This window comes from Megascapheus bottae, chromosome 5 (genome assembly GCF_031878675.1).
Source record: "Megascapheus bottae isolate mThoBot1 chromosome 5, mThoBot2.hap1, whole genome shotgun sequence".
Taxonomy (NCBI): Eukaryota; Metazoa; Chordata; class Mammalia; order Rodentia; family Geomyidae; genus Megascapheus; species Megascapheus bottae.
The window spans coordinates 62,561,557-62,588,604 of NC_143513.1; the positions used below are offsets into that span (position 1 = coordinate 62,561,557).

At 36.6% G+C, this 27,048-nt stretch overlaps 1 protein-coding gene across 2 annotated transcripts in view; it reads left to right on the plus strand.

Moving 5' to 3' along the window:
- Positions 1-27,048, plus strand: part of Cped1 (cadherin like and PC-esterase domain containing 1) — a 252,245-nt gene that overhangs the window by 113,232 nt on the left and 111,965 nt on the right. For both annotated transcript variants that reach the window (XM_090333210.1, XM_090333211.1), the window contains exons 8-16: positions 2,719-2,861; positions 3,633-3,705; positions 4,815-4,982; positions 6,533-6,637; positions 8,083-8,252; positions 12,104-12,174; positions 12,909-12,959; positions 16,949-17,135; positions 18,144-18,312. In XM_090333210.1, the coding sequence (XP_090189336.1) occupies positions 2,719-2,861; positions 3,633-3,705; positions 4,815-4,982; positions 6,533-6,637; positions 8,083-8,252; positions 12,104-12,174; positions 12,909-12,959; positions 16,949-17,135; positions 18,144-18,312 (1,137 nt within the window). The remainder of the gene's footprint in view (positions 1-2,718; positions 2,862-3,632; positions 3,706-4,814; positions 4,983-6,532; positions 6,638-8,082; positions 8,253-12,103; positions 12,175-12,908; positions 12,960-16,948; positions 17,136-18,143; positions 18,313-27,048) is intronic.

Consider the following 27,048-nt stretch of genomic DNA (forward strand, 5'->3'; position numbering starts at 1 on the left):
AGTGCTGAGCAAGAGAATGTGACTAGAAGAGTATTGTTCAGTGTAACTAGATACCTATAAGTTACTCATATATTGAAAGTGACATAGTTATAGGAAGTATAGATAGGCATGATGTCTTTAGTAGGCTAATTGGAAGTTGATGATTCAATATACATATGTAGAATGTGATATATACACACATATGTGTATATTTACAGGCATGTATATATATTAAAATTTTCATCTATCAGAAATATTTACAGGGAAATTGATGGACCTAGGAAATAGTATATTAAGTGATGTGAATTGGGCTCAAAGGGACAAAATGGCACATGTTTTATCTCCAATGTGGAAGTTATATCTAAATGCAAATATACATAAACTCCTATATAGATTGTATGAATAATAAACACAAAAGAATTACTTAAAGGATGTTGCACCTTAATGGTATAACTTCTCTGAAAAACTAATGAGCCATTTACAAAGTGCCACCAGGAGGGAGGCTAGAACTTGCTTTGTTTCATTGGGGGGTGACGGAGGGAGAGAAGAGGAGGCACATGAATGGAAGGACAAGAGAACAATCTTTTTATTTAATGAACAGTGCATACAAATTGAATTCTGTATCTTGAGAGTAAGATGGGATGGGTAAAGATGGGGAAGAATATTAATGGAAGGGGTGACATTGATACTTTATACTCATATCTGACTTGTGGAACTGAAACCCCTTTGTACAATTACTTAAAAAATGTGTATATATGGGCTGTGAGTCTGGCCTAGTGGTAGAGTGCTTACCTAGCATGCGCCAAAACCTGGGTTCGATTCCTTAGTGCCACCTACTTTGAAAAAGCTAGAAGTGGTGCTGTGACTCAAGTAGTGGAGCTCTAGTCTTGAGAGAAAGCCCAAGGACAGTGCTCAGGCCTTCAGCAACAACAACAACAACAAAATGTATATATAACACCTAGTATATTCATATTTAAGAAATATGTGATTAATATTTTGGAAATATCTAATGCATATTTAAGAAATATAATGCATATTTAAGAAAAATACATATACATACCTCTGTATTATTCTAGAATATAAAGTTTTCTTTCCACTATACTCAATACATAACTCTATGTGATAAGTACTGATCCCACAAAACTTTACATCTGTGGTGCAGAATCAAATTTGAACCTGTGTTTTTTGCCTCCAGAGTGTCTGAGCTAGCATTGGGGTATGTTCCAAGCCTCAGACCACAGAGTTTTCCCCAGGGTAGAATTCTCACTGAAAACTGAATAGAAAGAATGAACTGGGTAGCACATTTATCAATGCTTGCTGTTTCTGTCAGAAATTTTAAAAGCAGAAAACAACCATTTCTAGGTTCCAAGAGTAACATAAGGAAGGAATTTGCTACTCTCTTCCATAGGTGTAATATGACACCCAAACAGCTATGTCTAAATGTTACACAGACAATTTCAACCCCATGATTTCTGTTGAACTCCGATGTACAGGTAACATTAAAATGGGAAAATACAATTATAGCTCTGATGACCTTATTAAAAACCATAGAGAAAGCAGAGTAAAGAATGCAGGATTACACTTACTTAAAAAAACACAATGTTGTTCTATTTTGATTCAAGGGTGTTAACCTATGTAGCATTAGCATTCATTTATTTTCTTTTAATTATACAATTACCGTATGCATTTTCCTTAGTAGAATGGAAAAACATCCCAACTGCCAAGTTCTGATGATATGTTCTAGAGTCCTAATGCGTAGTCTCATTAGGTTTCTGTTTCAGCTGGGACATTTATGAAGTCAGTGTTTGTTTATCTTGGGGGACTTTTGCTTGCACATTTTTAAAGATACAATTACCATTTTCCTTAGACAGCTTGTGCCAATATTTACCCTTCACTATCATAGCAATAAAAGTTTTTCACTTTGTCATCTTAGGCAAGTCTGATAAGATTCAGTCTGTTCTTCCAAAAAATTAATAGAACACCTGCTGTATGTTTTCTCAACAAATATTTTTTTGTTCCTCATCTTTAAGAGTATGTTTATCTCAAGAAATTCTATGAATAAATGAGATTTGTTTCTATGATTATTTTTTTAAACACGACTTGAACTTCAAGTTAAACGTCCTCAAGAAAGGTTCTTCTGTCTTGTGAGAGTTTTAACATATAAGCACTATTTATGATACATAGAATAGTGTTTAAGAAAATGTAGACCTAAACTTCATATCCCTAACTGCCTCCTCTTCACCTCCATGTGAAACCTTACATTTAAACATGAGAAACACACACACACTTCATGCTCTGAGATTCTTGCCTAGTTGAATAGATCCCTTAGAGTAAAATGCAATGAAGAAACGACTTGCAAATGCTAGTTTTAATTCTAGTACATGCAAAAAAAAATGATAATGAAGAGAAACAAAAATTAAAGAGGACACAAAGATTCAGAGGAGTGGGTAGCCACATTCAATGTTCTCATTAATCGTACTTTGTGTTCTGACCATTTCTTTGTACGTTCTGTAGTGCTGGCCATGAGTAAGCACATGAAATGAGAAAAATAAAGCAGAGCAAGCGCTCATGACAAAGTAATTTATATCACAGGATATTTAAACCTGTCTCTTTCTGCTTGTTTAACTTCTAAAAACCCACAAGCCTTAAGTTATCTAACTTTTCATGTGTATGGAGATTGGTTTTCTTGAGTATGAATGATAGGGAGCTGTCCTAAAAGACCCCCTTTTTCTCCCCCAGCTTCAAACATTTTTTGAGACATTCCTGAGGGCCAGATCACCTCTGCAGGCATTTGATAATATGAAGGAAGCAATTAGCAAACTGCTGCTGGCAGCTGAGGTAGTCAGTGAAACGTCTACTCTGGGACCAACGACCTTCCAAAGGTAAAAATCAATTTTACTTAAAGATATTCTATTTACTAAAACATATTTTAAATACCTCAAGCATCACAGGCTCTTGGAAAATTTTGTCTGTACACAAATATACTCTTCTAAACATATAGCACCTAAGTTACAGTTCCAGATAATGATGAAAAGCATAAAAAGTTTTCAAAGTTAATTTAAAAAATTTAAATTTGCTTTCATGTTCAGCTAATTTGATCATATGTACTGTTTTTCTACTATGTATAATCTTACTTACAAATAATAAATTTTGTTTTCAAATATACCAATGATTTCAAAACACGATAAAGGAAACCTAAAACACATTCAATAACTTCTAGCCTTATATCTCAGCTTATTTGCATATAATTTATTCCCTTTGTTCTAAGGAAATGTTCCATCTACTCTTTCAAAGAAAGAAATACCTTAATTTATTACACTCACTATTATTTTATGGGTCAACCAGGGCCTAGTATATAGTAGAGAAGAGTATGTATGAAGAAGAGTTTTCTTCTCCATACTTAAATTTTCATAGAATAACTTCATTGATAGTTCAGCATGTTAGAAATAGCTTGGATAAATTTGTATTTTCTGTGAGAAACTAAACAGATTCCCAACCTAAGAACCAACTGCATGTAATTTTCAATTATCCAAGCTACCGTTCTTTTTAATTGAAATTGAACTGTGGCAGTTATCAACACTATAACATTATATAATAGAGGAAATGTAGCAAACAGAATGTATTCTCATGTTCCTTTGTGTTTTTCATTTCAGATGTAGATTATGTTTTCAGCTCTTAACTTTTGATATCGGTTACAGCAGTTTCAGGAACCCTACAGTGCTTCAAGTGAGTATGCATTAGTCTCCTGAATAATGGGGGGGGGGAGGGAGAGAGATCCACAGGAGGTGGTGGGAGGAAGGGAGAAGAGAGGAAGTGAAGGGGAGAGAGAGAGAGACAGAGAGACAGACAGAGAGAGAGAGAGACAGAGGGCGGGGGGGGGGGGGAGAAGAGACAGTCACTTCATGCAAGCAATGGATAAATGGCAACTTTCATTAACACCATTCAAGTCTTCTCTGCATTATGGAACAGAGACTTTACACACTAACCAGTATGTGAGGAACCTCAGGTTCCAACCCTTACTGCACCTATCATGCAATGAGCAGCAATTGTCTATTGTTTAATCACTATGCATGCAGTAAATGTGCTATAAAGCCAAGTAGATATTAATGGAGAAACTCAACATAGTTAATAAATTGTAGATTATCCAGGGTACACAAATGGTCACATGAAAATGTAACTTCTTTCTTTGCATTGGAAATATTTCATCTTAATGGATGTACACTTCAAGTTTAAAAAGGAAAGTAGCCAGGTATTAGGATTGGCTCATGTCTGTTGCTACTCAGGAGGCTGAGATTTGGGGATTGCAGTTCAAAGCCAGCCTGGGCAGAAAAGTCCCTTTGAGACTCTTATCTTCTATTAACCACTCAAAAGCCAGAAGTGGTGCTGTTTTTCAAGTAGCAGAGCACTAGCCTTCAAAAAACATATCCAAGGACAGTGCCCAGGCCCTGAGTTCAAGCCCAAGGACTGGCAAAAAAAATTAAATGTATGACATGATCATTTTTATTGGTTATTTATTATCTTGCACATATTAAAGATGGTGTTGTGCTTTTACAAATATATATTTTGACCAATGTTTGATATTATTCAAGAATAAAATTATTCTATTGTAAATGTTGCCATGATGAATTAATATGATTCTATATTATTTTTTCTGCATTAAAGAATTGTATCTTTCAAGGAATGTTACTAACATTTATAAAACTGTTGACCTCCAAAAAGACCACTAGATGTCAGATCTGATCTACAATTCAACAGAAATATACCATGTCAGAAGTAATTCTACTGTATTTGATATCAATTGAACATATTTGCTATGCTTTTGTATTCTTTCAAAGGTACATGAATATTTTCATTTTCAAGATGGTGATAATATGAATTTTGAGGACCAATATATAGAAGAATTCCTTTTAAAAGATACTTTCAATTTTCTCTTCTCCAATGATTCTTCATCTCCCATATTTACTGAAATATTTCACAGGCTTTATAGATCAGGTGTATTTAAGGTAAGTGTTAGTTTTTGTACTGAGAAATAACTCTTCAAGTCATTATGCACAATGTTATTTTTGTGGTTCAAACAATTTGGTCATATTTGGAATTATCATATCATATTTCTTTTTAAATTTTTTTTCATCAGTCCTGGGCTTGAACTCAAGGCCTAAGCACTGTCCTTGCACTTTCTCAAGGCTAGAGCTCAACGACCTGAATCTCAGAACCACTTCCGGCTTTTTTCTATGTATGTGTTATCCAAGAATCGAACCCAGGCCTTTCTGCATGCTAGAAAAGCACTCTACCAGTAGGCCAAACTCCTAGCCCTCTTATTTTTTTAAAAATGATAAGCATTTATTTTGAAGTTGTGCAAAAGAATTGCCATTAATAAAACTTTTATGTTGAAATTAAGTGAAGCAGTTTGTAATACTGAAGGAATATTTTTGGATATCACAATTAACACTTATTAAATATTAAATGTTTTCAAAGAAATGTTAGAAGGTTTTGAAGGGAGTAGAGAGTAGAGAGTACTCAGAACTGTCACCAGGTTATAAGGTATAATAATAGGAAGTATTTAAATCACTCATAACTGTTCATATATTTGGCTAGATGCTGATATTTAGGGTAAGGTGCTTTAGAAGCACAGTCTTCTCCATTCATTAAAAATTCATTCAAAAAAAATCTTGTAGAGAGGCCAAGAGGGTGGCCTCGTTGCAGAGTGCTTACCTAGCATGCACAAAGCCCTGGTAGCTCACACTGGGAAAAGCTGAAACTGGAGCTGTGGCTCAACTGGTAGAGTGCTAGCCTTGAGAAAGCTCAATGACAGTGTCCAGGCCCTAAGTTCAAGCCCCAGGACGGGTAAAGAAAAATGTATTCTAGAACCAAGTGCCAGTGGCTCACACCTATAATCCTAGCTACTCAGGAGGCTGAGATCTGAGGACACAGTTCAAAGTCGGCCCTGACAGGAAAGTCCGGGAGACTCTTCTACAATTAACTTCCCCCCTACCAAAAAAAAGGCAGAAGTGGCGCTACAGCTTAAGTGTTAGAGCTCTAGCCTTAAGCCAAAAGATCAAGGACAGCACCAAGGCTCCAAGTTTAAGGTCCAGTACAGGTACACACACACACACACACACACACACACACACACACACACACACACACAAAATTGGAAAACATGGGTTGGCGAGATCTGCTTGTTAGAGTCTACCAGGCTCCATGGCAACCACATGGGTTCCTGGAGACACACGATTTAGAGCTTGCTCACCTCTAGATTCCTACAGGCCAGAGGAAATTCATCCTGTATTCCCAAACAGTCTGCCCTCCTGCTTGGCTCCCTACTGCTTCTAGTAATGCATCATTGAGACATTTCATCTAGGGTGTCTTCAAACTATGGTGTTTTCTTGCACTCAAGTAGAGCTGTGACAAGTTAAAATGTCTAAGTCTCCTGAAAATTAATTAGCTTAGCTCTTTTTCGAGTTCAAAAACAAAGTGGCTTACGAAGTGGAAAAACACTGGATAAAGATGATTTGACTTTATTTTTAGCAATTTTTTTTTCTCCCCAACACAGGATGAAAACTATCAAAAGGAATTAAATCAATGTTTATCTTTTGAGGAAATTAACTCAGTAATGACTTTTGTAAAGGAACTTGGAAGTCTGGGACAATTTCAACTGGTAAAGCAAGAATGACATTTTATTCATTTTCATTACTGGGGTTATAGTAGATCAGCCACTGACTGCTTTTAAATTCAATTAGAAAGATATTTCTTTATAAAATACAAGTCTTTTGGCTACTTTATTCTTCCTTTCAGAGATAGAAATAGCAAAATGAGCAAGACATATATTCTTTAAGAATTAATAATATGAGACAGTTCAAGTAAAAGAATGTGAAATTTTTATAGCTGTCAGTTTGACAGTTCTCAAGTGAGATAAAAATGTTGTCATTTTGTTCTAAAGAAGTTTGATTGTATCTTTAGGACATTGAAATGGAACCAATATTTTCCAGTGCTTAAATAATTTAAGTTTGAGTAAAACAAAACATAATCGAACATAACAGGATTTTAGAAAACTGTCTAAATCTTAATTTGTTGTTAGTGTGTAGCAAATATCAAAGCAAAAAATATTTAAGTAACTATAAATAACTTTTCCTGCTTTGGATCTTTTAAGGTGCATGTTTCATTTTTTTTTGTTTTATGTATTTTCTGGCTTCCTGTTGACTATTGGTCAACATCAAAGGATAATTTATTACATGTAAATGTCCACTTGTGCCTCTGGATAGACTATGATGGGATTTTTTTTCTTTTAACCTGTTTTTTTTTATAAGATGCCATTTTAAAGTAGTATTTTAGGTTTATTAATAATTAATTGGGAATCTGATGTTTACTTCAAACATTTATATTACTTTAAAAATCTGTTTATGAATGTTTAAATGTTTATGTATGACTTACAACTAGTTACTAAGTTAATTAGGAAATATTTTGCATTTAATTTTATAATTTAGTCCCATATTTTAGAGGGTTTGAATTATGCCTATTTCTCCACAGTTAATTTAATTGATATAGTTATATTGTATTGCACATTTATGCAATTAGGCCAGTACTATAGAAGGCTAGCCAAAGACACTCACCGTTCAGGACTTTATATCATCGAGATTATCTTCTGGCATTAAAGACACTAAGATATTATTTTGCAGGCACAACAGCAAATCCTGACTTCCTGACTCTCAGAATAGAAATTAAATGCCTACAGATTTTTTTTGTGAGATGTAATATTTCTCATCTTGACATTAATCATATGTAACACAAGATTTTACTCCATATTTCCAAATACCTATCTCCCTGCTACTTAGCCGTTTTTAGAAAACCATTTTAGAAAGGAGAACACTATTTTCATTCAATAAATGAAAAGAAAACTTATCTCATTTGAAAGAATGGTTGTCAGAAAACCTGGTGGCATTTATATTCATAACCACACAGACAACTAGTATATGGTACTAGTCAATGGGCTTTGAATATATCTCTGATTTTTTAAAATATCTAACTAAATTTCCTTTCGGGAGTGAATTTTCATTTACTTTTCAACATCTCTGATGGCATTTTATGTTTGAAATTTCTTCTCAGCTCTTCCCAACTACCAGTCCAGGAACTCAATCTGTGATTCGTGACTTTTATGATATAGCAAATTCCATGCAAAAACCTGGTTCAGTCTTGGCCCGATATTTATCACTTTTAAATGTAACTGAACAAGTTTGGCTCATGAATAAAAAAGCACAGCTCCATCAACTGGAATGGTAAGATAGCCACAAATGTGGACTTGTTGAATCAGAAAAAAATCCCAACAGATTGATTTCAAAAACTTTTGCCTACATTAAGGAAAACAGCAAAGAAAAGGAAATGTATCTCCAAATCTACGCTCTGGAAAATCAGTGATATTAAGGCATCGAAACCATAATGATCCTAGCAGTCTTCAAACATGCAACAAAAAATACATCCAACAAATTTTCAAGCCAAGGTTTGATTCTACTGGATAGTAATTTCTAAAAGTAAAAGTTTCAATTCAATTTCCTTCCATTCATTGTGGAAGCATTTGTCAGAAAGAATTCGGTTAATACTTAAAAAAAATATGAATCTTCAGTCAGAGTGGAGCCGGATGAATAAGAGTATATACATATACATCATATATACATATATATGTGTGTAGTATATGATGTATATATAGAGAGTGAGAGAGAGAGAAAGAGAGGTAGTCTTGAAGGCACAACTTAATTTTGGGAAAATCTTATATATGTTCTGGATTTTGGAAGGTACTTTTGTATCTCCACTTCCTTCCTAATGAGAGGTAAGAATAAGGGAATGAGAGGCAGGTATTTGCAAAAAAGGGAGACATCCATTCTTTTGTAAGGATGGAATTAAGGGAGCATTTGACTTTTCTACTGCCAGAAAAACAGAATTAAACCTAAGCCTCCGAGGGAGATGAAAGAGTCATGGACATGCCACACTTAACAAACTCCCTTGGGAATGGCTTCTGTTCTTTGGCTTATATTTCATTTTCTTGTGCTTCAGGAGATAGTGAATATGGTTCAACAAGATATTCTCTGGCTTGAAATTAAAAGAACACAAACAACACATTTATGAAATGTTCTTAGACTGCCTCCCAGCATCCAAATTCATTTTTATTGTCACTGCTTTATGAATTTGGTCTTACATTGCAGAGAATAGGCCCAACAGAAGGGATAGTCTGTGGGCCTGGATATTAATGTTTTAACTAATATAGCTCAAAGGTTTTTTCCTTTGCCCTTACTAAGATAATCCAAGACTGTCTTGTTCATCATTGAAGTATGAGAGGAGCACATTTGATTTCCCAAGGAGCCTATTTAAGAATTGTTTTTAACTTGGAGTAAGTTCCCCTGAGATCTGCAAGCTTTCGAACATTTGTTTCCCACCAAGTTTGCTTAAGCACCACATATGTTCTAAGGTTAAGTAATCCACAGATCTTAAAACCACATTAGTTTACTATGCAAAATGGTAATGTTCAGTATTCTATATAATTACAAAGGAGAAGCACTTTTTATTTTAATCAGTTTAGACTTGGGTAAAATGTATTAATTATAATAGGAACAATTTTGAATTCAGCGAGAATGTTTCCTCATTTGTAGTGTGTGGATTATCCTACCTACCACATATCTTTCCAGTAGCATCATGTTCGAGAGTTTCCATGACCCACACATGTAGGCTGGAAAAAGCGATACAACTCCACTTGTGTATTCGTATGTCATTCCAAAATCACTTTAGCTTCTACATCCTATTTTACAAGAAAAGTAAAACATATTTGAAAGGCGTATCTACGGTGACACTCATCAAAAAGCTATCAGGAAGGTTCACCTCTGTGATTCATGACTGTAATTGGTGACTTCGGAGGGCGAGATTGGGATGATGGGCACAGAAAGCTAGACAGACCCTATTTTAGCAAAGAAGGCAGATGATTGGGGATGTAATTTAGTGATAGAGTGCTTACCTAGCATGTACAAGGCTCTGGGTTCAGTTCCCCAGTATCGCCAATAAGACAAAATAGAAAGCGGAGTTTACTGTCACGTGCATGCAATCCCAGCTATGCTGGAGGTGTAGAAAGAAGGATCATGGCTTGAAGCTAGCCTAAGCAAAAGTGCAAAGTTATATCTGAAAAGTAATCAAAGCAAAGAAAACCATTCAAAAGCTCAATTTGAATGAATTAATGACTCGTGCCTCACTGCCAGGAGGATTCATACTACTGCACACATCTTCTAGGTGAGGGAGTAGAGGTTCAAAGATGCACAGCTAACACATGCTGAGTAGGGAGGAGGAACCTGGCCCTTCACCTAGGATCCAGCCCTTCCTTCTGGCAACTCACGAGGTCAACGGGGTCACTGTCACTCTTCATGATGGTCACTCCCATTCTGTTTTACAGAATGCAACAAGGATTGGATGACTTCATCTTTCTTTTAAAGTAAAGATCAATTGCTTAGAGCAATGAAGTGATGAAAGATAGAGTCAGGAAAACAACAGTTATAGGTAACGGTTCTGTGCATGCCCCAAAGGCTCAAACTTCAGAGGTGCCAATGCAACCGGAATAAATCTGAGTGGAAAGAAAATCTTACAGCAAGCATTTGTGCACCATCTGCTAATGTAGAAGGAAAAGAAAAGTTGCATGTGTACTTTGCTCTAAGGAAAGGCTTTCCAAGAAAATCCACATGGACACAAAACAAAGTTATTCACAAGACTACCCAAAATGGCTTTGCATGCAAAATGTCTCATTTAATTAAGATAGTAATGTTTTGGAAATTCAGTCTGTATGCATTTGAGGTTTGCATTGTTTTTGAGAGATTCTCCTGGAGAATCCTCTCTTTTCTTCATGGAATTTTATTTTTAATTTGGCTTGGCTCCCAGTTGGACTTCAACTAAACATAGCTCACTGGGAAAGTATTTTCCTACCATGCTTGACCTGGGTTCTATTTTCAATATCTCTTAAAAAAACAACATCAATCAAAATAGCCATATCTTACACCATGCTTGCTTAATCCATTTTCTTATTCTTTGGGGAGGGGAGACTTTTCTGAAATAAGTTGTAGACATTATTACTTTAATTTTGACTTCCTTGTAAATAGCAAAGAAAATAGACTTTAAGGAATAAAGCAGCAATAAAATCATCACACCTTCTGTGGCATTAGCATTATATTTAATTTGTCACTTATCTTCTATTTCTTTTATTAGACTAGGTTACCCATGCCAGTCTTAGCTAAGGCAGCTGGGAAAGTTCCCTGTCTTATTTTTTATTTCTTGTTTGATGGTTATACTTATATGGTAAAGAAATTGTATATGCCAAATTTGTCTTTATTTTGCCACACTATCCATCACAAAGTCCAGTGCAATAAATATGTATAGATTGTTACACAACACAGAGCATTTTATAACATTCTATAGTAATCCCACAAGATAAAGCCAGTGTTGTTACCTCCATTTAAAGGGATAAAAAGAAAAAATTATATCAGCACATGGAAATTATGTCAGCAATGTGGAGACAGACCATGATATCCTGTATTCTCTGATATCAGGGCCAAATTTAAAGATCTAAAAGGCACCCTGCCCAAGCTTTTAGTTAGAGACAACGTCAGAGGAGATGAAGTGAACACACCAAGATATGACTAACTGTACCACTCACCAGTGATTATCAGTGTTTACGGATAGAAGCCTGGGCATTTGCTCCTGGCACTTAAGATTCTTCTGTTTGGGATAAGTGTTTGGGATAAGACTCTTCTGTTTGGGTTCTAGGCATTGTTTTGCTTCAAAGCCATGGAACCTTAGCCAAAGATACTGATAAGGATGTGTGCTCTTGAATCATTTCTGTTGAATCCAGGCTTTCCAGAGATTGCTACAGAGGGTCTGACCTGGTTCTCTTCAAATGTGCTTCTCCTGATCACAGATGATGGAGAAGCTGACCCACCTGGTCAGAGGCCAAATTCCCAGTATTGGGGAATGAAATCCAGAGTGATTTTCTGCCTTTATCCAAAAAACTATACCCTCACCATGTGTGTCCTTTATTTTCTGTGATTAACCTTCCATTTTGCTCATATCATTGACCCAGAGCTCTCTGGCATTGAATTTGCAGGAATTCTTTCACAGAAGATGAGAATATTGAAAAACCACAAGTGTTATTTGATGCAATTGAAAACAAAAAAGGTAAAAGCGTGAAGTCCCACTCAGTCCAGCATAAAATATTAAGTATTGCCTGGCCAAAAGATAGATAACATGTTTAGCTTGTTAAATGAAAGGACCTTCAGGATATAGAAACAAAAGCCATATAATGAGTGATTGTTGTCCTTAATGTACTATGTTATCTCTCATCTCTTTTGCTCTCCCTTGGTTTTCTCATACTGTTACAGTATTTCACCTGGTTATCTGATATATTGTATATATGTTTATTTGGTTATTTGAAATAGGATAGGGAAGGGGGGAAAACAAGATGAGAGGTGCAGGTGGGGGGAGGGAAATGGTGACCAAGATATGACACAGGGTATCAATGTTTGTGAAGTAATGCACCTTCTATCTGGTGAATATAATGTAACCCTCCTATTAATTACAATAAAAATATATGGAAAAAATATTTAGCTTGATTAGCAATCAAAAATAAAAATTAAGCAATGGATCACCTGCAAACCAAGGATGACATTTAGATAATTCATTTCTTCCCTTCATATTTTTATACTTGAAATGAGCACTTATCTGAGCCTTAAATCAAATGCCTTCATTTGAATATTTATTAAAGTTGTCAGCTTTACTTATGAATGCTCGCTGATGTAATAAGGGGAAAATAAAAGTGTGTGTTAATGAATTGCCTTTTGAGATAACTAAAACATTAGATAATTAAAAGTTGGAATAACAGTTTTCCTAGTAATTTGTATTTGTTTTCATAGCTGCAGTTCCCCAAATTATTCATGAAAATAAAGATATACGTTGCAACAATGGTGAGTAGAATTTAAAGCATTTCATCAGTCTAAACAAATTTTCCTGCTTGATAAAAACATTATTTTATCATGTTTGGCAATCTTTAGGCTTGTAATTTGATTTAAACGAATTTGAGAAGTCATCGTATTTCTGATTGGGTCAATACATCTGTCAGTTCCCATAAAAAAGAATACTTGTTTCAGTTTTTAGCATGATTGCTATATGTATTTTGGTTGTTTCGGTGCTGAGTTTTAAGCTTAGGGCATTGCATTTACTAATGGGTGCTCTACCACTTGAGCTTTGCCCGCTGCCCCATTCGGCTTTAGCTAGTTTTCCTCTAGGGTCTCATATTTATTCTTTGACAATTGGAATCATATTTTTCCTATTTATTTTTTTGCAAGATGAGCAAGCTGAGTAAATTAAACTTTGTTGGTTGAAATAGGTTTTTGGAACATTCTGCTCTAGACTGGCCTGAACTAGCTAAATTCATGATTCTTTGAATATCTCTCTGTCTCTCTTTCTCTCTGTGTCTCTGTCTCTCTGTCTCTGTCTCTCACTCTCTCTGAATAGCTGACGTTATAAGTGTGAGTCATGTGTGCCAAGCTACATCTGTGTTGTGCTTATTCAGTTTGCTCTGGTTTTGTATTTTGGAGCAGTGCTTTCGAAATTGATTGTGAGGTCCTTGCCATCCTCAAGCTTTACACTGAGGAAGCATTTGGCTCCTTGGCCTAATACATTGATCTTGGAGGACCTCACCAGCCAGAAGTGATTTTTTTTTTCTTGTCAGGTCTTGTAAGATGCAGAATACTGGAGTAGACTTTTCTTTATAACAAGTGAGAGGATTTTTTTAAGCAAGTTATATTTTCTTAAACATCTTGTATTTTTACCAAGACATAGTAAAAAAAATATGCATTGTGTATTTGTACATACTTAAATTTAAAACTAATTTTTATTCACTCTGATTAAAGCTAACTACATATATTTTACTCAACCCCAATTTTTTGTTTTATTGGAATGGACTTTATTGGAGAAAGATGAATTTTGAAGCTTATGTTTTGACAGCACATATTGGCATGTGACATTGACACCTGTCTTGATAGAAATAGATATATTTAACTAGATAAAAGTAGAATAAATATTTGTCTATGATATGACAAGCCCTGGGCTAAACAGGAAATGGCAAAAGGAAAAAAACAAAAAAATGCCATTGGGGCACCTTCATTCTCATTTTGAAATAAGAATATAGTCAGCATTGTCTGATCTCATCTTTTTTCAGTTCCCAGGTCATGGGGTACATATAAGGTGAAAATGCTGGGTTGCTTTTCAACGTTTTCATCTTAATAAGTCTATACTTAGATCTCCATAACTCATCAGTGATATGACATCAGATTAAAAAATACTTTATGATAGCTAAAAATAGGTTGGTCTCATCTTCAAGAGTTTAGGATGTTCTTATTTAAGGAAGCAATAGAATTCAAGGGTTAAAAGAAATTCACTAAAAGCAACCAGAACTTCAAATGTCTTTCCCACATATACTTACCAAATAGGTTAAGCAGCCTGGTACCACAATCTCTCATATTGGTTCTCCATAGATCTTAGATATTTTAGCTGAGACAAGTCAGGACTTGGCTGGGAAAGATGCCAAGGAAATGCCAGGTGTTTGTAGGCAGTGACTCCGATGATTCACTTGAAGATGATGTCAGAGCTGAATCAACTTACAAGCAGGGGTCTGTCATACCGCACCCCTGACAGAGAAAAAAATAGCATTTGCTGCAATCTTGGCTGAGAAAATAACTGCACACTGATTTTACTTCATGTAAGGTCATGACTCAGTTTATAATGGGTACAAGCCCTATGAACACTGGGACTATAAGACAAATAATAAAATAAAAGTTAAAATTGTAAATGGCAGGAACTCAATTCTCAGTGAATTTGTATAAAATGTCACCATGGATGATGTATTCCATATTTTATTTTGAGAGAAAAATTCATAACTTAGTTATTCATGGAGTGGTTTTCTAGCATAAAGGCATAGTGCAAGTATTTGCAGTTCCTCCTGGCTGTGCAATGGTCTTCCCCACACATAATGCATGTCCCACTCTAGCCTATCTAATGTTATGTTGGTGTCAGCATCTATTTGGGTCAAATCTCATGATTCACAGCATCCTGTGAATATTTTTTTAGGAATATATTTTTCTAGGATCCTGGACATAGAATATGTTGTGTGTGTGGGATGAATACAGTATATTAGAATGCTTATAGAGGCTCATACTGTAAGCCTAGCCAGTTTGGGAGCTGAGAACCAAAAGATTATGGGTTGAGACCAGCCCAAGTGATAAAGTTCACAAGACCCCCCTCCCCAGCTTCTCAACTCAAAGCTGAGCACAGTGATTTTTAACTATCATCCTATATATCACATATAAAATATATAATAACTAAATTTAATGTTCTATATTATATATTTATCTTAATGGAAAGCAGCAGGTGGTAGTGGTGATCTCTTGTCATCTCAACTACATTGGAAGCCTAAAGCAGGCTTATCATTGTGTAGGCACCTGAGTGGGCAGGAAGCCTGACCATGCAAAACCATGCACAAAAGAGTTGAAGATGTGGTTCATTAGTAGAGCATCTGCCTAGCAAGCTGGGGGGTTTGAGTTCAAACCCAAGAAGTGCAACAATAGAAGAAAGGGAGGAAGGAAGGAAAAGAGGAGGGAAGGAAAAAAGAGAAATGAATGCATTAAATTTGAATTTGAATGAAAAGCTATGATCCTCTGAGTTGTGATAAAGCAGTATCCACTCTTGTATTTTTTTCTCTTCTACCATAAAAAATTCAGGAGCTAGTATGATTATTAAAATAATACCTATAGCCCATTTTTCTGATTTCTGTAGAACTTTCTATGTTTGTGCTGAAGTTTTGTTGGTTATTAAAAGGAACAGATGGAACAAAAGGAAAAAGAAATTTATGCAACAAAACTGTTGTAGCTATTTCACAGAAAGACATTTTCCTATGGGTTATTCATGCATTCTAAACACTAACATTGAATACAATTTAACAATGGCTGCCATATCTTCCAGGAAAACTTTTTTTTCTTTCTTTTTTTTTTAATATGAGGATACTGCTTTATACATTAAATTATCAGGGAGAAAGATTTTATTTTTGTGTCCTGGAGTCAGTGGTATAATGTCATATTCTAGTCTCTTGAAAGGATTTTCTTAGGGTGCAGGATTTCCTTCTAATGCTTTGGCACATTTTCCATGTGAAGGCTGTCCTGGGAGGGTAGGGTTTCAGGGTGGATGCCCTGTGTTCACTGTATCCCTGCGGTCACATTCATTGCTCCCCCTGCTGCTTCTGTATCAACCCAGTGGCACTTTGGGGACACTTCCCTGGAAGACATTTCCTTGGCTGCCTGCTGGTGTTCTGCGGGCCCCACTCTGAAGAGTCACTACACTCTTTCACACCGTGTGATGTGTGCCACAGCAGCGCGAAAATGTTACCAAGCCACAGCAGAGACATTGCCTTTCAACTTTCAGGGATTGAGGGGGAGAGGGATACCATCTGTATAAAACCAGCTAATGTCAATGGTTGTTACATGGTCGTTCTAGAAAATTGAAAAGCTAGCTGAAGCTGCAGACCCTCTCTAATCAGGGAACTGAGTGGGCAGTGAGCAGTGGTCACTGAAATAGCTGAAGAAATGAAAGCCAGGTGCCATTGGCTCACGCCTGTAATTAAAGCTGTTCAGGCAGCCGAGAGCTAGAGGATTATGGCTTGAAGTTCATCAGGGCAGAAGCTTTGGGACTTCAATTCCGAAATAACCAGGAAAGAAAAAATGAATTGGCTGTGCAGCTCAAGTGGTAGGTAGAATACCATCCGTGAACAAGCAAGTTGAGTCAATGGAAGGACCTAGATTCAAGTCCCCCAAATGATTAGCCAAAAAATAAAAAATAGAGAGAGATTGAACGATTTCATAGTTGTCTTTGTCATTCTCCTTTCTTATTTTTTTTTTAACAGACAGACACACGTTGTGTCATATTAAGCAGATCTACACACACCCACCCTTGGAACTCACCCCAGAATTCCATCCGAAGATCAAAGATTATTACTCTGAGGTGCCGTTTGATGTGGTGACGGTGGCTATCCGAGCAGAGGCTTCTGAGTGCCAGTGCAGCGTGCACCTGCAAGAGCCAAGAGGTCCGAGGTACTGGCAGGGAGCCGAACTGAGACATCTCAGCGGGGAGCAGATATTTGACCCAACCTTAAAACATGGCTCAGGAATAGGTGAACTGCAATGGTCATTTGGAGAAATTGCTTGTTTATGAATCCACCCCTTGTTCAGGCCTAACGTATTTACATAAAACAGCCAGGTGTTGGAGTCATGACTCAACTGGTAAGGCGCCAGGCGAGTCAGAGCATCAGATACGGAGTTTGGGTCCTGGTTTCCCCGCTCCTCTCCTTCCCCTAAAAGAACATCTATGCCCTATTCATTCACAGTCTGAGCTTGATCTTTGTAATGATGTGGTTGTTATAACGCATCAGGAGGAAGCACTATGGAGAATTCTGTTTCTTAGCATCCTCACGTTCTCAGGTTGCTGGAGTCACTCCTGAACAAGACAATTTCGCACATCTAAGAATCATCAGGGATTCATTGCTTAACAAAGATAGTGCTGTGTTTGGACCAAACACACCATGTTTGTAATTCTGAAAAGAGAATAGAATCTTTATAACAAGGAAAATGCTCACAGATCCTTGCTGTAGCATCAGATGCTGTCAGATGTGTGGAAATGGGATTCTCTGGACATCCTAGAAAACTGAGAGTTTAAAGAAAGAAAAGAAGGCTCAAACCACAGTAGTAAGGATTCTGATCTCGGTTCTTCCATGGAATTTGGGGCAGTTTGTTTCCAGTTCTCTGTAATACTTTAGTTTCATCATATTAAAGGAGATAGCAAGGACCCTGCCAATTGGTTAATAACTGAGTTCCTTTTCCTTTAGCCAAAGGAAGGCAGTACTTACTCTACTTAAATCTATATGGATCAGATTTAATTTTCTTTTCATTTTAGAAGTTGTCTGAAGTTCTATTGCTATTGTCTATGTTATGCAAATGGTAGTCATTTAATCAATCATGATATCTGAGCCATTTGGGGTGGTTAAATGTACCTCGCTCATATTTAATTCTATCTTTATTCATCCCTTTTGTGTTGATCCCCAGCTCTGCCAACTACCCTCTGGGATTAGGAATAAACAGAATCTCAGTGTTTACAGTGGATGAGTCTCCAGGAGAGGGTGAGGCACTGACCACATATAAACTCACCATTTATAGAGAAGATCGCCCAAGTCTGCCCTTCTTTGAGGACTTCACAGCCTGCGGTTTTGTGCAGGTAAGTGAACTTTACACTTGAACTAGAGATCAGTTGGGAACGATTTGTTAACCCAGCTGAGAAATGCCAGCTGAAAATCGTTGCAAGAAATCATGTGTCCTCAAGTCTCAATGTGGTCTGCACAGAAGAGGCAGGTATGTGACACCTCCTACGGACTGGAGTTCTTTTTAGTGCAGTGACCACTCCCGGCACTCTTTGTGTTCAGTAGATTTATTGTGGTTCCTCTTTTGACAGAAAGATCTGAGGACTAACACTTCATTTTGAAATGGATTTCACATTTCCTCTTTCAAATTTTGCTGTTTTCCTTGGATTTGTCCCCAGGTCTACTTTTGTAAAGTTCAGCTAGATTCAATGGAATTCATTTTAAAGAATGAAAAAAAAAAAACAACTTGCAGGACTTTTTATTGGTTTGTTTGTCTCACAGATGGAATGTTGAATAAATATAATTACATTTGCTTCCAATAGATGTATTTCCTTTTCCATTCACTTTTCAGATCTTAAACATATCTCACGACTATAGTTTCTCCTTTGAACAATGTACACCATGTTGGTGGGTAGTTTAAGAATGTCTTGCTCATTTAGGAATGTCTTTTTTAGTGGCTTTTCTTTCTATTCTTTCCTTTTAATTTTTTTCCTCTTCTCATCCAGTAGTGTTTTTTTTTCTATTGTCGGGATAATGTATAGAGGGGTTACAGTTACATTTTTTAGGTAGTAGGTGCATTACTTCTCACACATTGATACCCCTTTTCATGTTTTATTTTTAAAGAATTTTTTGTTGTTGTTGATTGTGGGGCTTGAACTCTAGGCCTGGGTGCTATCCCTGAGCTCTTCAGGTTCAGGCTACCACTCTATCCCTGGAACCACAGCCCTACTTCCAGTTTTCTAGGGGTTAAGTGGAGATAAGAGTCTCACAGTCTTAGTGCCTGGCTGGCTTTTAACCTCAATCCTCAGATCTAAGCCTCCTGAGTAGCTGGGATTACAGGTGTGAGTCACTGTGCCTGGCTAATTTTAAAGAATTCTAGTTATAATCTTCTACATTTTCCCATATAATAGATATACCCACACTGCAGATGATTCTAAAGAAGTAGTAATAAGTATTTTTTAAATCATTTATCTACTGAACAGTAGAATGTCCAAATGTAAATATACTCAGGTAATATTGAAAGAGTAGATATTGCATATTGAAAGCTCTGTGGTACAGAACCATTGAGAAATGTCTAACTATACCTCAGTAGGTATATTATTCTGTGCCTGTGTTTGAATTTTATGAAATATCATTCCCATCCCATTTTATCGGATTTACGACACCTGTGAATGTTAGGGGTTATGTAAGGAGGTGAGGAAGCACTATGCCAAGCTTTTACTATTACTTTATATACACACAGCAAGAAACCGAATTTTTAGGGTTTTTTCATGAATTCACTGCAGAAATAGTGCAAACGACTTAACCTCCCATAAGCTATAAAGACAACCTTGATAAGGACCCAGCTAAGCTTACACTGGGCCTATAGACACTCAGTATCTCAGAACGATGCCTCACCAGTTGTCCTGTCCCTGCACAGTACTCTCATCAGGTCAGTGTGGTGAGTGCTGCTGCCTTGTGGCCCCCAGACCTCAGTTCTGGCTGGTGGGGGACAGGGGGGGAGTGAGGGGGGATGGGGCTGTTGCCACCTTCTGCAGGATGGAGAGAAGGGAATGGAGGAATCAGCAGGAACAAAAGGATCTGCAAATTACTGTCTGCTGACAAGCACAGTACCTTCTTTCTTAGCTGTGCTTGTGGAAAGTGCTCTAATGAGGGCAACCTTTAGAACCAGATATTGCAGCAAGTTATTTTTATTTGCTAAGGAAACATGAAACTTCAATTTACAGATTATCATTCAATCAAAGGGAATTTCAAATTAAAGATGTTTAAAAGACAGTATAAAGCAAGTAAACAAATCATTTCAGAAGCTATTCATTTAAAGGAGGTAGAATAGAATTCCATGGCGAAAAAGGTTTATGAGGTAATGGTTTAAATTAAGTGATTATTTTTAATTACAGAATCTCTGTGAATCTTTAGTGTAACTAATTCAAAAGGCAGTCCATGAAAGGAAGAATACACAGTATGCTTCATTTTCCTGCTAATCTGATGTCACTTTAATGAAGTATATATTAATATTTGCTTTGTTGAGAAAATATTGGGCTAAAGTTTAGAGAAAATTTCCCTCTTAATTTCCCATTTGCCAGTTTCTTCTGTTTTGGCTGTATCATCTCAATATTGTTTTTGTATTTGAAAACAGATAGGGGAGCTATGACAAAATACTAAAACAATGAAGAAAAACCTAGAGAACATTTTATTTTCTGAATAGGATGTGTTTGTGTTTGCATGTATACATTTGTTTCCAGACCAAATATTCTCACCTTTTTGGTGAAGCAATTTCTCCTTTGCAAACTGCTGTTTGGATTAGAAAGGTTACTGACTTTGGAAAACTTTAACTATATTTACTAAAGTTAACCTCATACATATCTTATAGGGCTAGAGGATAAACCAGGTACATGATGTTGTACATACATCAACAGACGTATATGAAAAATAAGCAGATCTGTTTGTTCATAATAGCTAAAAGGTGGAAATAATTCAAGAAGGAAGGAGCTGAGTTCAATATCAAACTGTTTACACACTTGAAAATAATAAATCAGTTATACACTCACAAAAACAATAAAGATTAAATACAATATGGAGATATGTTGTGTTTTATTTCTATGAGTTTTGATTTCCAGTAAAGGTAGTCTATGCTGATAACCAAGAGAAGAATAGATATCCAGAGGATATAGATGATTCTAAGCAGTAGGAACCTTTTGAGTAAATGTCTCTTATCCTGAGTTAGCCAGTGTTCACTTATAACTAGATATATAGAGTTATAAAAACTTAATTGACTATATACATGATGAGGGAAACTTACTGGATATAAACTGTATACTATGTAAATATGTAATATATAGAGATGTTTACATATAAACTTCAGCTCAATAAAGTTAGAAAAGAAAGTTAGTAGGAAGGTAAGTACTTTTATCTTCCAAGATGTGTTTCTGTTCTCAAATAGCATATTCATGAGAAACAAGATAATTGCCAGGCATTTACCTTAGAAAATAGATTATTTTAGGATTTTTTTTTACTGTAATGAAAAGAAAAATAGCAGAAAATTCTTGTGGGATGAATCTTGTAGGTGATTGCAGAAAGGTATTTTAGTCATTTATAAGGAACTTTTACAGAAGGTCTTAAAGTTTATGTGTGGTCCTAAAATAAGTACTATATTCTATAACATGCAAAAGTGTCAAATAAATACCAAGTATTCTGGAGGTTTGATTTTGAAATTATCAAAAGAGTGAACAGAACAAAAAATTGGCATGAATATTACAGTTTGGTTTGGATACTTATGCTGGGTCAAGTAGCCACATGGACTAGGAAAATCCAACAGTACCAGTAGTATTTTCTCACCATAGGCTGGAGCTAAAATGCTAATCCAAAGACCTTCTTTTATGTCTAATCTCATTAAGGTCTTTAAATTCATTGAAAGCCTATGTAGCATAACAAAGGGTCTGGTACAAAGAAAGAATGGGAATAAAAAACTTTTGTCAATACTTGGGTATTTGAAAATTTCCAAATTAGGCCAATAGGCAAAGCAGCCATACATTACAAACCTTAAAAACATTGGTGTTCAGGCTGGTTTGTTTTTGCTTTTGTTTTCCTGCCCAGAGCCATAACACCCTCAATGTAGTCACAGGACGGAAATCCACAGTCGTATGATTAGAGATTAAAGTGCTAGATTTTTCTGTATGAATAGCCAAAATTTACATATACAAACCTAAAAGAATAAATTTAACTTTAGTGATATTTGACTTATTGGTAAGGAGGAAAACATTACAATTTCTCTTTACATTTTAAAGTAGATTTTCATCTTAGACTGTTGTGAAATTTCAAATAAACTTTGTTACCCATCTGTGTTGTTGTAACGAAATTCCTGAAAGTAGGTCACTAGAAGGAATGGAAATGTATTCCTCACAGTTCTGTAGTCTAGGAAACCCAAGACCAAGCCCTGGCCATCGTCTGGCTAGGCCTTCTAGATGTGTCCTTAGTTGGTGGAAGTTTCCAATGGGGCCAAAGTGGACCTATGTCTCCAGAAGGGAGAAGAGCCAAAGAGCAAAGCTAGGGCCTCAGCTGGTTCTCTCCAGCCCTTTCATAAGGCACATGAGCCCATTCATGGGAGCTTGAACCCTCATGAGTTAATCATGTCCCAAAGGTCACACATAGCTCTTGACATCAATAGAATAAGGATTCAGTCTTACCAACTGTATTTGTTAATTTTAAAGATTTTGTGGAGGTAATTGCCAAGTTTTGAACCTAGAGCCTCAGCCTTACTAAACAAATGCTCTACCATACACCTAGGATGACATTTTAGTGATGAATAGAAGAGTTTTATTTGTTAGCCATTTATAGTGTTCATGTTTTTAATAATTAAGTACCTGCTTAACCACAACAATCTCCCAAAAATTTAGTCAAGGACTACATCACAATTATTATGACAATGGGAAATTGGGCATGGTAGCCCTAGGCAACTCTCAGTTGTTTGGGGTGAAGGAGAAAGAGGTAATTTAACTGATAGAAGATTGGAACCAGGGTGTTTTATCCTAAGTACCACGGACATGTGGTACTAGATAATTCTTGAGGAACTAACATGAGTGCTGTCTAGCAACACCTGACACAAGATTCCAGTAGTGTCCTTCTCCAAATTGTGATTACCAACTATGTTTTAAACCATTGCCAATGTCTGCTGGGCATTGTGGCTCATGCCTTTAATCCTAGCTACCAGGACGCTGAGATCTGAGGATTAAGGGTCAAAGCCATCCTGGGCACAAAAGGACCTGAGACTCTTATCTCCAGTTAACCTCTAGAAAACCGGGGAAGTGGGGCTTGGCTCAAGGATAGGGAGGTAGCCTTGAGCTAAAGAGCTCAGGGACAGCTCCCAGGCCGAGTTGAAACCCTATGACCCACAAAAACAAAACAAAACAAACAAAAAACAATGCCAATGTCCCTTTGGGGACAAAGTCAACTCCAATTGTAAGTCACTAATTTAAACCAATAACAGTTTTGTTATTGTCCTGTGTATTGATTAGCAACAGGAATAATTTCAAAGTAATCCTTTCACGCCATATGTTAGAGACCCATTGTTATCAGTTTTCATCTTCACAATTTTAATCATTCCTAGCCAGTGCTACCATTCTGGCATGTCTTTATTCTATTCATCAATCAGCTATCTTTTCTGATTATAATGCAATTAATATAATCATGAATGTGGATTCAGTTGAATAAAAAGTGCTCTAAATAAAGCATAAAAATATCGCAGAACATATTTGGACTGTTATTTCATTTTGATTTACTCACAAATATATAATTTGCTGTTAAGAAGAATGATTTAGATAGTAATAAATAAACTTATTGTGGCTGGAAAATGTCATGCTCAGAATTAATAAAACATATTTATGTTCTAAGGAAATGAAAATACATGTGGAGAAGTATTTCTCTTTATACCATTTCCCAAACCTAATTTTTTGACATGGATAACAATAAAACATTCGCTGAAATTAGTTTCTATAGATAATCTATAATCTCATATACATTTTGCCCCTGAAGTGTTGTGTCAGAATAAAACTATAAATCAAATGTACAGAGCAGCTGGACAGGACAGATTATGAAACTATATTTCATGGACCTATTTGCTTCAAATCAGGTTTCATTTTAAATAGATCACATTTTGCCAAATAAAAATAACACAGGAAAAGAAAACATGTATATGTAAATATATATATATATATATGTATGTGTATACTTTGGGCTTTGTACTTGCTAGGCTCTACCGCTTGAGCCACATTCCAGCCCTTTTGTTTTTATTTTTTTTGTGACTTTTTGATTTTTAAAATAGAGTCTCCTGCTGTTTGCCTTTTTACCATGACTAGTCTCAAAACATGATCTTCTTGTCTCCTTTTCTTGAATAGCTAGGACCACCACTCAGCAGGAAATATCTTTTTTTTTTTTTACAAAAGACTGGTCTGGTATGTGTCTACACATTTAAAATTGGGCTGCTGCTTTACAAAAAATAATTAGCCATTGAGATGTTGAGTTATTAAATGATGTATGAATGATTTCAATTACAGTACTTGGAAATGCTTTATCATTTTCTCATTTATTTTTGTATTCTTTCAGTACCACAGAAGAGTATTATAAAATACCTCAAAGTGATAGTTGCCTAACATCTTGGCATATATTCCATAATAAGAGAACAAAACTCACTTCTCATCAATAATTTAATAAAAACATGTTAGTTTTCCAAGATTTACTATTCATAAAATACCCATGTTAGTATTTTTTTAAGTTACCTTGCCTCCTTCAATTTACCAAGAATTGTGATTCCATTTTCAACAGGAGAATCTGTGTGGCAGGGAAATGCTGTTAATTTGTAAGAAATCATTAAGTGTATGCAATATACTTTGTTCTTTTGAAATACATTCTGTGTAGGAGAGGCAGAAAATACTTGGCAGTCACAGCAGAGTCGGTGCAAGACTCCATGAGATGCTTTTGTGAGAGAACCTTTGCTTTGTGCAAAGCTCCAGCACTTCACCTTGCTGTCTTTCATTTCATGGTCTCCACACATCTATAAGCAAAGGTGATTTTTATGCTATTTCCTTTTTTCCTTATAGACATACCAAGGTTTTGGTAAAATGAACAGCCTTTCCCAAACTCTTTTAGTGGCAAGGTGGGACTTGAATCCCCTGCTATCCTACTTACAGGGTTTGCATCCTGCAAAGGCCTCAATACACTAAAATCCTAGCCTACTAGGCTTTGTAAGCTTGCTTGACCAATTGAACATGCCTATTCAAACATTTACAACAGTGCCGTGTTCCATAAGCTATGTGACTCTCATGTCTACTCTAAGCTGACCTTCCTCTTCCAATTCAGTCTGATGGATGCACTGTAAACATCCATTATTACCAGTGGCCTGGGATGGATGTGTTATTTCAAGTTAGGTTAAGTGCCTTTGACTTACACACTGAACCTTTCAAATTATTTCAAGTTCTGTTGGTGAAAGTTTACTCACCAACTGAGAAATCCTTCACCAGCTTTCTTCAACAGCCCCCCAGAGACTGTTAGGATCATAGTTCAAGGCCATTTTGTGCAGGGAAGTTTATAAAATACTTTTGCAGTAAAAAGCTGGACTTGTCATCCCAGCTAAAACCAGAAGCCGAAAATAGGCACCAGGCTGAGCAGGAAATGAGGCCCTGTCTTAAAAATCAGCAGCAGAAAATATGAGCAGAGACATTGCTCAGAGGTTAGAGTACCTGCCACATAAGCCCAAATAAAGGAAGTTCAAAGCCCAGTGTTTTCAAAATAAGTCCACCTAGACAAGTAAAACCAAACAACAAACAAACAAACAAACAACCCACGTAGAATAAGGGACGTAAATTGCTACAACCACTACAACCACTGGCATGAACTAACTGGGTGTTTGGAATGCACAGGCCTTCTCTATAGCCAAGACACATTTACAGATATCCAAGGCCTGGAGATTCTTGGCAATCATTTTCTTGTAAAGCAAGCAAAGATGAGGAGTGCAGTCTTTAATTCATGATCTACTTTAGTAGTTGTGTAAAAGATCTTCCAGTGTTGATGAAAGCATGATGTTAAACACTCACCACCTGAGTTAGTATAACTTACGTTCAGGTGAGTTACTATTTAAATGTAAAAAAACATGCTCAGAACATCTGTTCTATGTTGCACACAGCCACATTTACTTCTTTGACAAAGGGAAGCACAGTTAACTCCTGTTAACCCGGTGGAGCCAGTACAATGTGGATGAGTATTTTGTCTTCCCTGATTCTGAGAGCAGAGTTTATAGAATGCAGACTTCTACTCTATTCTCCCTCTCCTCCTCCTTCTTCTTCTTCCCTCTCCTCCTCCTCCCCCTCCTCCTCCTCCCCCCTTCCCCTTCCCCTTCCCCTTCCCCTTCCCCTTCCCCTTCCCCTTCCCCTCCTCCTCCTCCTCCTCCTCCTCCTCCTCCTCCTCCTCCTCCTCCTCCTCCTCCTCCTCCTCCTTCTCCTTCTTCTTCTTCTTCTTTTTTCTTTTTCTTTTGGTTTCATGTTCTGATTTTCAGAGAAATAGAAATGAACCCTTAGAGGGTTTTCTTGTTTTTTAGGGGGGTTGTTTTGAGAAGGCCTGCTGGGGTAACTGGATTTCAGATGTGACATGAGATTCTGAAGGAGGCTATAGAAGAGAAACAGATGAGGTGATGCTCTTTGGTAATCCTAAACTGTAATGCTCACTGCTCATTTTTTTTTTGTAGGCATTCATGGCTAAAAAAGATCCTTAGCTAATTTATCTTGTATCCCCACATTCCTCCTCATTTTCAAGTCCAAACTAATTCTAACAGAGATAGTCACCAGGAAAGCAGCAATGGCAATTGGGCAGCAATGATCAATTAAGTGTTTTATTTTTTGTTTTGTTTTTGCCAGTCCTGGTGCTTGAACTCAGGCCATGGGCACTGACCTTGGACACTTTGTGCTTAAGGCTAGTACTCTGTCACTTGATCCACAGTGCCACTTCTGGCTTTTTCTTAGTATGTGGTACCAAGGAATTGAACCCAGGGCTTCCCGAATGCTAGTCGAGCACTCTTACCACTAGGCTACACTCACGCCCTCAATTAA